General features: G+C 39.2%; 1 protein-coding gene across 4 annotated transcripts in view; it reads left to right on the forward strand.

Moving 5' to 3' along the window:
- The first annotated feature begins 17 nt into the window (after nt 1-17).
- The window catches only part of XRCC5 (X-ray repair cross complementing 5), a 120,169-nt gene continuing 107,816 nt past the window's right edge, over nt 18-12,370 (forward strand). For 3 of the 4 annotated variants that reach the window (XR_011968903.1, XM_072617606.1, XM_072617608.1), the window contains exons 1-6: nt 18-250; nt 3,128-3,241; nt 3,800-3,983; nt 6,732-6,780; nt 7,782-7,904; nt 11,362-11,553. Coding sequence is in view for 3 of the 4 variants with exons in the window: in XM_072617606.1 (XP_072473707.1) it covers nt 230-250; nt 3,128-3,241; nt 3,800-3,983; nt 6,732-6,780; nt 7,782-7,904; nt 11,362-11,553 (683 nt within the window). In the remaining variant the exon portion in view is untranslated. Of the gene's footprint in view, nt 251-456; nt 2,454-3,127; nt 3,242-3,799; nt 3,984-6,731; nt 6,781-7,781; nt 7,905-11,361; nt 11,554-12,370 lie in introns of those variants that run through there. The other variant, XM_072617607.1, reaches the window with a different exon arrangement.

A 12,370-nucleotide genomic window follows, 5' to 3' on the forward strand; every position in this document is an offset into this window, starting at 1 on the left:
GCGAGAGCGCGCAAAGTCCAGTACGCACGCGCGGCGTTCTCGCGCTTCCCTTCTTCCTCCTCCCGGGCACCGACTTCCGGCTCTCCGTTTTCAGCCAGCGCGCCTGCGCGCTGTCTCCCTTCCTTTCCCCCAACCCCCTTGGTCCGGAGCTCCTCCGGAACTGAAGGTGTTGTGGTTTCGGTTCCCGCTCGGAAGAGACTGAGAGTTGACCCTCGCGCGGGTTGGCGAGATGGCGTGGTCGGGGAATAAGGTAGAGCCAGTCAAGGAGCGACCCTTGGCCCCGACGCTCCCTCGGGAGCTGCTGCGGATGCGGACAGCGGGCGGGCCGGAGGGTCCGGCCGTTCCCGGCGCTGCTGCGGGCCCTCTGACTGAGGGGCCCCGACCGCAGCCCCAGGCGCCGGGGTGGGGGGGGGAGTGGGGACAGAGGGGCCCCCCTCTCAGTCAGTCATTCATTCGGGCAGCCCGGGTGTACGTAGAGCCTCCTGGGTGACGCCCCGGGCTCGGTGCAGAGAAGGGGCCCGTCCGCGGGGAGCCCCCAGTTACGTGCCCACGCCTCTGTACCTACGGCCCGGAGCCTGGGCCCTCGCTAGGGTTTGAGTAAATGCGTGAAATAACTAGGGTTGTGAAGGAAGCAGTTCGGTTGAAATGTATGGCGTGGAAACGTGATGAAAAGATACATTGTATCGAAACAACTGAAATATACTCGTGTGGTCAGTTGAAACGGACTTGAAATGATTATGTTGAATATGCCTTTCATTGAAATAGGATTCTGTTGAAACATGTTATATTGTTATTATATGGAAATGTAAAATAGTTTATATGAGAAAAAAAACAAGATGACAGACCCCCTGCTTTAGAACCCCCGGAAGATGATCTCCCAGGCCCCTAGCAGCTCTCCTTTCACGCAGCTCACGGGCTCGTGGTTTGGGCTGAATGAACTTCGTGATTCCTCTTCCTGCAGGTGGGGTGTGGCCCGAGGTTCTGAAAGAGGAAGGCCCCCGGGGGTGTTTAATTAACATTAGAAAAGAAGGTAGGGGTAGTTGTCGGGGAGAGAAACCGAACCAGATTTGTTTAAAGTACCACCCCAAAACCCCCAGGATTTGGAGTCAGAAACTCTGCCTTTGAAGGGGTAACTCTGCCACTAACCAGCGTGACTTTGTTCAAATTACTTCACCTCTCTGGGCCTTAGTTTCCTCACGTGTAAAAATGAGGAGGTTGACCTGAGTCTCGTGCTTCTGTTTTGAAATCTTGTGATCCTTGTGGGTCTTGGGAGCAAGAGGTATTAGAATTGTTCTCCTTGGCTTCAGAGGGCACAATCCGGTCTAGATGGTGTAAATTGCTGAGAGGTGGATTTTGACTTGAGATAAGGAAAATAACCATACTGACAAAAATGGAACGGGGTGCCTTAGTGGTTAGTGAGTTCCCCCCTCATTGAAGGTTAATCCTCCAAGTAAAGGCTGAATAACGACCACTTTGAGGGGATATTGTGAAGGTGATTTGTGTATGATTTGGTTTTGGTAGTTTCTGACATCTCTTCCAACTCTTGGGTCTCACTGTTCCTGGCCAAGACCATAATATTGTTTCTCCAACTTTTTTTTGGTAAACAATTAGGTGTCTGCCATTTCGTGTGCTCTAACTATATCTTGATTGAACCTAGTTTTTTACTTATTTTCTCCATTAGAATGTGAGCTTCTTGAGAGCAAGAACTTTTTGCCTTTTCCTCAGTACAAAGCAAGAGCTAGATTAATAGTGTTGGGAATGAGTGTCAGTAGGAATGTCTAAGTGCCTTTTCATATAATATTCTGATAGGAAAAAAATTACCTCAGAACCTACTTTTAATTTTCTTAAAATAAAGAATACAAGAGTATATCCACTGAATGCAACATTTTCTGGCAGTGGGTCAAGGAGAAACCCATGCTGTACACCCTTTGTCAAAATACTCTAATAGTGGCTTTGAGGGCTTGAGAGGATGGCACTTGTCAGTCCCTTCAGAGTCATTTTGCCACCGTAGTTGTATTTCTATACTCACAGAAATATAGAATGTTATAGTTGGAAGGAACTTTTTAGTTGGCAAGTCCCACTCATTTTTCCCCTTTAATGAGCCACTTAGGTTTCATCCATTAAACATTTATTAATTTCTTACTGTCACTAGCTAGGAGGTGGATATACAAAGATGGCTATCTAGGCTGTCAAGGAACTGAAAGTCTAATTGGTGAGGGGAGAGGAAACATGTATACAAATAATTATGTGTGGTCTCCTCAGCTCCCATGGATTCAATTATCTGTCTCCATGCAGATGATTTTCAGTCCTATTCAACCCTAATATCTTTTTCTCCCACAATGAGGCAACTGGTTGGTGAAGTGGACAGCGCACTGAGCTGGCAATCAGGAAGACTCATCTTCTGAAGTTCAAATCTGACCTCAGACATTTACTAGCTGAGTGATGCTGGGCAAGTAAACCCTATTTGCTTCAGTTTCCTCATATGTAAAATGAGCTGGAGAAGGAAATGTAAGATTACTCCAGTATCTTTGCGAAGAAAATCCCAAAAGGAGTCAGAGAAAGTTGGACACAATTGAACAACAATAATTTCTCTCCTGACCTCCAGGCTCACATCCCAAACTGCCTTTTGGAAATCTTCAACTGGATGTTCCTTAGATATCTTCAACTCAGCATTAGCTTTTCCTCAGAATCCATCCCTCTTCTGAACTTTTCTATCTCTGTCTTTCAGTCACTCAGCTCAGTAACAACTTTAGTGCAGGCCTTTGTCACCTCCTGGACTATTTTAATAGCCTTCTAATTGTTCTATACCTTAAGTCTCCGCACAGCTGCAAAGCAATTTTCCTAAGGTGTAGGTTTGATCATGTTACTCATGCTAATGAAGTCTTAGGTCTTGAAGTCTTAAAATTAGAAATTTAAAAAAGATTACTTTTTAGATAGATTTCTGACAGGGTCAGGATTATCATGGCTTCTCTGTGATAAAGACAAAAATATCAAGAATTTGTTCATTGTGTTTACAAATGTCAGTACAGGTTTTGTAAGTGACATAAGCAATAGGCAGGTTTCTTCTAATGGGCTTAGTTGTATGCAGCTGGGCATCTTCTAATACCTTTTGGAATTTTCCCTTCAGGCAGCTGTAGTGCTTTGCCTAGATGTGAACTTTAACATGAGCAACTCTTTTCCTGGTGAGGAGTCTTCATTTGAACAAGCCAAGAAGGTGATGACCATGTTTTTGCAGCGGCAGGTAACTAATTGTTTTCTGCATTGGTACATCTACTTAGAATACCAAATAAACTCAGACTTAACTAGGAAATTTTGTTAAGAGGTCAGTTATGAAAAGGTTAAGTCCAAAAAGCAATTATTTTAATGAAGTATCTTATACAATCCTCACAATAGTCCTGTGAGGTAGTTAGCAGGCTGAATCACAGACACAATTATAGTTGCCCCTTTTTACCCATTCTAAATCCAACTAAAACAACTTTACTGAATGGTTAAGGGAATGTTTTTTGGTTTTGGCTTTTTTTTGTTTAGTCCATAGTGAGAATTAGAGGATTTTTGGGTAAGTTTAGAACTACTCAGTGTGTTTTTTCTTAGACTTGTACTGATGTTTAGATTGGGGCCGAAATTAACTTAAAATCTCAGTAGAATAAAGATACTGCCATCAATTCTCTGTTGCCAACAGAGGCCTTGCTGTAGGAAAGGATATGGTTACTGTCTTGACATCAACCCTCAAGGTTAGGTATAAAAACTATTTTACAAATTTTTTGTGTCATTTAGCGCCTTAATTTTTTTTTTTCTCCAGGTGTTTGCTGAGAGCAAAGATGAAATTGCTTTAGTTCTTTTTGGTACGGATACTACTGAGAATGACCTTGCCACTGGGGATCAGTATCAGAATATTACTGTACACAGACACCTAATGCTACCAGATTTTGAATTACTAGAAGACGTTCAAAACTCAATTCAGCCAGGCTCTAGACAAGCTGACTGTATCCTTTTTTCACCCACAAGAGTACTTTGCTTTAATCTACAAGAGTAGAAAGCTGGGTGGTGAGGTGGTTGCTGTTGGAGTCATGGTTCAATGTGAAGGGGCTTTTGGCTTTGAGGGCAGTGCTGGTGATGGAGAGAGGGTGCAAAAGAAAGAGTTCACTTTGGAGTCAGAGGAGGGCCAGAGTGCACGTTCCAGTGCTGGCTCATTTACGTGTATAATCCTGGCATTTAGGAGTGCAGATCAGAATTGGAAGGAACCTCAGAGGTTATCCCATCCATACCCCTTATATTGTAAACAAGGAACTTTAAATGCCAGAAATGCCAAGTGTCTCACAGAAGGAGGATTTGAAGTCAGGTCCCATCTTCAAAGAAGTGATCTTTCCATGATGCTGTGAAGAAAGCTAGCCCTTTTGGGTCTTAGTTTCCTCAGAAATGAGAGATTTTTGACTTGGAGTTCTAGTTCTCTTTTAGCTCTAAGTACACAGTCCTACATTGTTTATAATATTTGTCTTCCTGTATACTACGAATACATAGGTTAGGAGGCTGAGATGCACAGAGGAGGGACCAGGAGAACCGGAGAAGGCTGAAGGGAGAGAAAAGGATGTTATCTGAGAGGTATCTCCTGTTAGATCTCTCCCAGATTTTTTCTAAGGAGTATGGCCCTTATTACAGTAAAAAGTAGCTCTGATGTTCATATTTTATAGTTTCCTGGATCTCCCAACTGGTCATATTGTAAGAGCATCTTTTGGTAATACCAAGAACACAATTACGTTTGTGTTTTCCTAAATTATCAGCAGGAGGAATTGTAGTACAGTGGGTAAAAGCTACCTCTGCGTCCTCTCAGAATCAGGAAGACCTGAGTCCAAGTCCCAGCTCTGACCCGTACTGTCTCATGATCCTGGGAAAGTTGTTTGACTTTTCAGTAACCCCAGGAAACTCTAAAACTACAAATCACAGAATGGTTTGAAGGTTTTCATAGGTAAAGGAAATTTCCTCCCTGGGAGTATCTACTAGTAATGAAATCACAGGTCCAGACCAGAAAATCTCCTATCAGTAATGTTATGCTTCATCGCTGGGAGGTGCTGTTGTATTGATAGTGATAAGCTAGGACTGCTGCTGTCTGGTAATGATGTTCTTATTAAGTAAAATCTACAGTATTCAGGAAAGAGAAGTTCTTAAACTTAGATTATTTCCATAATTTTCCACTTGGTGAGTAAACTGTATCAGATTAGCACCAGACTAACATAACCTTGCTAAGTTTTCCTGTGATCTTTGAAAAAGAAATGATATTATTAGAAATTGTATTATGAAACCTCAACAGAAAGCCTATTAAGCATATAGGTGTATTACAAAGCACATTTGGATTCATTGATCGTCAAATCATATCTGTTAAATTGCAACTTTTCTCAAGGAAAATCCAGGATTGTGCTGTCTGTTGTAGTGGGGATTTGTTGGCCTCTCCAAACTAGTGTTGATGAATACCATATTCCATCCAGTACAGTATACATCTTGTACATTCCCCCCCCCCCCCAACCCCCAATAGAATGTGGCTCCTTGAGGCATAGTAAGGACCATTTCCATCCTATCTTTGGATTCCCAGCCCTTGCCTGGCTCATGGGCACTTAGTAAATGCTTGTTAATTGATTGATAACATCTTCAAAAGAGTATTTCTTAAAAAGATGGGCCCCTAAGCAGTGTGTTGGATAGAGAACTGGGCCTTGGGTTAGGAAGACCTGAGTTCAAATCATTTCTCAGACACTTAATAGTGGTGTGACCCTGGGTAAGTCACTTAACCCTGTTGACTTCAGTGTCCTCATCTGTAAAATGGGGATAATGATAACATTTACTCCCAAGGTTGTGAGGATCAAAGGAGCTAATATTTGTGAGGTGCTTAGCACAGTGCCTAACACATAGTAATTGTTTTGTAAATGTTAAATATTATTATTATCCTCATTATGTTATCATCATCACAATGCTAGTTTTGTTAACCAATTGTAAATGAGTCTTCTATAAATGGTTTTTTGAGGGACCATTTGGTCTCAGTTTACTCCTCCTCAGCTTTAAGGGGTCTTTTAATGTTTGGGGATATAGTTTAGAAGTCCATGTGTACTAGGCCCATATATTTAGCTGCTTTTTTTTTTTGCAGACTCTTTTAAAAAGTTCTTTTTAAAGACTGTTCTCATATGGCTGCCTCCCTGTCCTTTTGACAACAATTTCTGAAACCTTTTCCAGTTGTTTTTCTATGAAAGTGTGGCAAACTGGATTGTGTGCTGTATTTCAGCTTTAGACACACTGCAGTTTTGAATAAAGGATTTTCCATTGTATTCAATTGAGTTGGATGTGTTATGTTGTGAATGAGGCTGCCCTACATGACTGATAACAAAACTCAAATCAAAGCCAGGGGTATCTAAGTGATAGTAGCACTTGCACACTGGGCTATGAATAGTAAGATGGTGCAGTGGACAGAGCTTTAATCATGTATTAGCTTTGTGACACTGGGAAAGCTATTCAGTCTCTCGCAGCCTTGGTTCCTCATCCATAAGATGGGGATAATGATAATACCTATCTCACAACATTGTTATGAGGATCAATGGATAAATGTAAAGAACTTTTTAAACCTGGCTTAAACGCTATGTAAATGTAAGCTGTAACTATATAACTCAGGCTAGCAAATAACTGGCAAATAGTTGTATATTTTCAGGATGAAGCAATTGCTTGGTAGTGCCTCTTTCCCTTAACTAAATTAGTCCTTGATGCCCTTGTTGTGTGCATGGATGTGATACAAAAGGAAACCATGTAAGTATTGCAGCCAAGGAGAGTTGGGAAAACCATTGGCAAATATTTTAAGTCTTTTATAACAATGTGGTAGTTAATTCTTTGTGAATCAAATAGCATGACTAGTTAACTCTCGGTAATGTTCCCCAAAACTCCATTGGTTATTTCGTTATAAGATGTATTCAATATTTAATTTGTTAAGGTTAGAGGACTGCATAGCCAAGGAGAATGTTCCGGGGACGTGAAGCTTTTGGCTTAACACATGATTGTTAATAAGTATGTCAATAAGTGTTGTGATTCAGGTATACCTGAGAGGCTGGTAGCATGAGGTGCAGGAAAGAAAATGATATTGAGACCAGGAAGACATGGGCTCTACCACTTGGTATCTCAGGTTCTCAGTTTGTTTATTAGTAAAATGAGGAGACTGAGATATCTTGCAGATTTCAAGTTCCATGGCACATGTTCACTATGGGCAAATCCATTTCACTGCCTTGACATGTTAATGAATTGATTTTTGCAATTCTAAAGGATACCATTATTTTCATTCCTCACCTGTCAACAGGAACTCATATTTCCATGGAAAGACAACATAGTGGATCTTCTTTCCTACCTCCCTTTAGTTGGTGGCACTAGAAATAGGTTACAGAGTGGATTTGACCTCTGACACATATTCCTGGAGAGCAGTGACTGTTGGGAGGATGCTGATCAGGGAGGAGGAAGCTAAGAATTCAGTTTGTCATATTGACCATATTTCTTATTAATTGGAAATTGGAACAATATTTAAGGCATATAATCTCTTCTTAGACATAGGAACTTCCTCCACCTTGTCCAAAAATGATACTTTACTGGAGATTGACTTAAGAACCACTGTTACATACCTTTATAAACCATCAGAACTACTAAAACCATATTCATTTCATTTTGATTTACTTCTCTTGTCTCTTACCAGCACAATTTCTCCCAGTTACTTTTCTAATAACATAGGTAATGTTTTCTTAATACAGTAATTTTCTCTCTTCTAGTGGAAAGAAGTTTGAAAGGAAACACATTGAAGTGTTTACTGATCTGAGCAGCCCCTTCAGCAAAGACCAGTTGGACATTATCATCAGCAACTTGAAGCAGTCTGGCATCTCTCTTCAGTTCTTGTAAGAGCGTGAGTCTAACATATCAAGCTAAAACTCATCCTTGGAGAAGTCCCATGACATAGAATAAGATGGTAAATCCAAGGAATATAAATCCTTCCCATAGTCCTCCATTCCAAAACATCCTATACTGCTGCTTCTGTATTAGGAGGCAGCATGTGGCTTATTTGCCATCTTTTGAAATAAGCCAAGAGCCAGAAGAGATCTTGTGAGAGACTATCTAGTCCATCTAACTTATTTCATGTAAGCATGTCATGCAGATAGATTAACTACCCTTCCGAAACATTTCTCAAGAATCCTCTTTTAGAGAGAAAATTTTCAGAAGTGTTGAAGCCATGGAAAAACAGGTTTTGGTAGATTTTTTCATTGAAAAGTAAGAAAGGATACTATGGGGTGGTTCTGGAGTGATGGAAATTTGGGGGGAAAGATGTAATACCTGTAATTTTTTTAAATTTCAGTTCTAAAGTTAATTTATTAGTTTAGGGAAATAAAAACGTGTTATATGATTTGCTTTACTAATACAGTTATACTAGCTGTCATTTTAGAAAAATAAATGACCTACAAGGGGAAAAAGAAGTAAGGGGAAAAATATTTTTCTTCCATCCTTCAGTTTTGAGGAGGCAGTCAAATAATGCTTCAAAGTAGCAGTCCTCAAAGTGGGGTCTTTAGACTCCTGAAGGGACCTGGGACCTCTCATGGAATATCATGGAAATAAGTAATAATGATTATCATAATAATAGTAAAGTGTTACTTGCCTGTTGGGGCAGCTAGGTGGTGCAGTGGATAGAACAAGAGTCAGGAGGACCTGAGTTCAAATCTCACCTCAGACACTTGACACTCACTAGCTGTGTGACCTTGGGCAAGTCACTTAACCCCAATTGCCTCATCCTGGGTCATCTCCAGTTATCCTGGTGAGTATGGATTCAGATGGCTCTGGAGGAGAAGTGAGGATGGTGACCTGCATAGCCTTCCCTCACGCAAAACAAAGTCAAGTGCAAGTCATGTCATTTTTTCTCTGATGGCATGGTCTTCTTTGGCAACGAAGGATGAACACACACTTGCCTATTAAAATCTTTCCCTTTTCCAACCACGTTAACTATAGAGGTTGGATTTTCTTCATCTCCTTCAGTCGTAACAATGTATTGCAGCAGATTGAACGTGCAAGTAGCTCCAAGAATCCAGCTCCTTTCTGTTAAGCCAGAAATTAAAGAAATTTCAAAAAAATGTGAGAAATAATTCTCTTCTCATTAAATATTTTTGTTTTAGAAAGTTATTTTTTGAAAAAAGGCATTTATGTTTGCATGTAATGGATTGTTATTCTAAAATTTAATAATTTTAAAATGTTATCAATTAAAATTTCTAATATGCTAAAATACCACTAGCCGTCACCCACATAAGCAAAAGCTCTTTGGGGTCTGCTGTAATTTTTGAGAGTATAAATGGGCCCTTAATAATTTTTAAGTATGTAAAAGGGTCTTAAAACCAAAAAGTTTGAGAACTGCTCCCTTAGAGGAACAAAACAGCTTTCTTCCCCAGAAACCTATAATCTCTTTTCTCATAATAATAGTTATGATGATTAAAACTCATGTTTATATAGTAGAGTGCTTTAACAGAATGTTATTTTATATTACCTAACACTTCTGTTAAATAACTTACTTGTTCTTGACCTTCCTGGTGAAAAGAGGTCCAAGAGATTGGGTTGTTGGAATCTTCTGGATACTCCTGCATGTGTGGAGGGGTGCTCTCCACCTGTGGTGATATGGTATGATATGTGGCTGCCTCAGGTAGCTAAGGGGCTTTTCTTCTACATCTTTCTTAAGAGTAGTGAGGATACTTTCTTGCTATAGGTTTGTAAAGTAATAGTTGGGAAAAGCTCTTCAAGAATATACTTCAGAGATATGAAGTGCTGTTGAAAAGACATTTTTCTTTTCATTGAGTACAGATTTCCATAGCATTTCAAGGGCTCCACTTGACTTCTCTTTCCTCTTGATGATCTGAGGATGCTTTTGCATGGTTAAGGAGTCTGAACCTTCTTCAGTCATCTTTATTTTGAAAAAAATTAATTCTAGCATTTATCTTGTACTTCTTTCATAGTATATCTTATTAAGATGACAGAGAAGACTCTATTATATGTAGGCTTTAGTGTTGTTAGGGAGGCAATAAAAGTTTACACTTAGAGCATTAACGCTTACAAAGCACCTTCCTCATAGTAACTGTTCAGTGTCACAGAGTCTGAGAGTTGGGAGGCACCGCAGAGGCCCTCTTATCCAACTGTAGCTGACCAACAGCCAATCTCCTTAAACATTCCTAGCAAATGGTCATAATTCAGTGTTTATTTTATTTTGCTTTGTTTTAAAATGTTTTTAACTAAATATTTTTTAATGACTATGACAATCTTCAATGAACATTTCTATTCGCAAAGAACAGAAAAGGAGGATGTCACATAAAACTATGAATGTACCAAGTACAACTTATTTTTTTAAAGAACACATCAACTTGACTACGGCAGTACCAACACTGCCCTTCTTATTCACGTCTCCTTCCAAACTCCTTTCTGTTCTTTTTGAGGTGTTTTTTACGTTTCATTGACATTTATTCCTCTTTTTCCTCATCCTTGACTAACTTTTCTGTGAAATGCAAAAATAAAATTGTTGGACTATTTTTCTGATCCCAGTTATCTGAGATGTGTCCTTTCATAAATCATCATCTTTCTCCTTTTAGTAAAACTACCTCATGTAAGAAAACAGAATTTGGAGTTTACTGGCCTTGGACATAGCATTTATTGATTTCTTTATAAAGACTGAGGAAAATACATACTAGACTTTGGATAGACTTGTTGCTCCGATGTGCTTTTTGATCCCTCTTGACTGCTTCAGGAGAGCTTGATTCCTGATGCTGGGGAGGGGAATAGTTTGTGGCAGGTCTGTGCTTCATTCACTATACTCTCCTTTTGACATTTCAAGTATGAAGCACAGTATAACCTTTTGGGGGGAATTAAATTTAATTTAATTTTGAAATAACATACTTTCCAAAAAAATCCCTCCACAAACTCTTTACGAAACATAGTCCCTGAAAAAGTTATTGATTATTAACAGAAAAGAAGCCTGTGTTCTGTAACTCTTGATCATGTTTTATTAATATTAACTGTGGTGTTTGACTAGAGTTTTGTTGACTTTCATTTGCTATTTTTGTTTACATCATTGTGGTCATTTTACTTACATTTTTCTTGCTTTAGTTTCTATCCACTCTTCAAGGCCTTCTCCTCTAGTATTGACACTAAATAACTCCAGCCCCAGCAAATCCAGGTCTCACTTTGACTTCATTTGACTTATACATGTGGACTAAAATTGCTATTCAAAAATAGAATTGAGCATTTTCTATTGATGGAAATGAACCTGTTTTTATGTAGGAGTTCTGTTTTTAGGGACATAAATTATTAATATTATTCTTTGCCTTACAGTCTTCCTTTTTCAGTTGCCGAAGAAGATGAGGCAGGGGATATAGGTGATGGAAACTTTCACTCTGAGAGACACAGACCATCTCTTACACAGAAAAGACTCACTGAGCAACAAAAAGAAGGTGTTTGTGTGGTGAAGGATATGATGATGTCCCTGGAGGGGGATGATGGTCTAAATGAGATTTACTCCTTCAGGTAAGGGAGCAAGAGCCTTGATAATGAGTACCTGAGATCTGAATTTGTCTCCATGTTTTCCAGGATCTTTTTTTTTCATTATTTGAGCCAGAAGTTTTATTTCCTTATCTTATTTAAAAAAAAAAAAGGTATAATATATTTTTACATTTGTGGGAAACTTTTTGATGGCTAGAATAGATCCTGTTTTTTTGGATCATTTGTTTTAATTAATTTTGGAGATGTGTGCTGTAATGAATCAGACCATGAGTCCCAAAGTTATTTTCTCTCTGTCCTTCCTGTTTATCTCCAGTGCTTTTCTTAGTCCTTCTCTTTTTTATGCTCACCATAAAATGACTGTGGATATGGAAAGTGGTACCAAATATTAGATCTTATATGCTTTTCTAATATAATCCTTGTGTATTAAATGGTTTATATCATCTTGTCAGTCAGAGTAGTAATTTGAACGTTTGCTGGCTGTGTGATAGAGTGTTTGTTAAGTTTTTTAGATATTTAGACCACTTTGGACAGGTACACCTACCATCCTTGATTTCCACCCATAATTACAAAGAAAGATAACTAATGGTAAGCATAATACTGCTTTTGCTGAAACACATTTCACTGAGTTGACAGCATGAGAAAATTGTAAATACACAAAACAAAAGCATCATATATCAAAATAATTTCTTTTGGTGAACTAGAATCAGTGATGTGATGATAAAATGTTTAATAGTGCTTAGCACAGTGCCACAGAACACACTTAACAAGTGTTTATTGAATTTCATTGAACAAACTTCTCTCTGAAGAATGATGTGTATGTAGGACACACTTAAATTTAATC

This window comes from Notamacropus eugenii, chromosome 6, assembly GCF_028372415.1.
Source record: "Notamacropus eugenii isolate mMacEug1 chromosome 6, mMacEug1.pri_v2, whole genome shotgun sequence".
Taxonomy (NCBI): Eukaryota; Metazoa; Chordata; class Mammalia; order Diprotodontia; family Macropodidae; genus Notamacropus; species Notamacropus eugenii.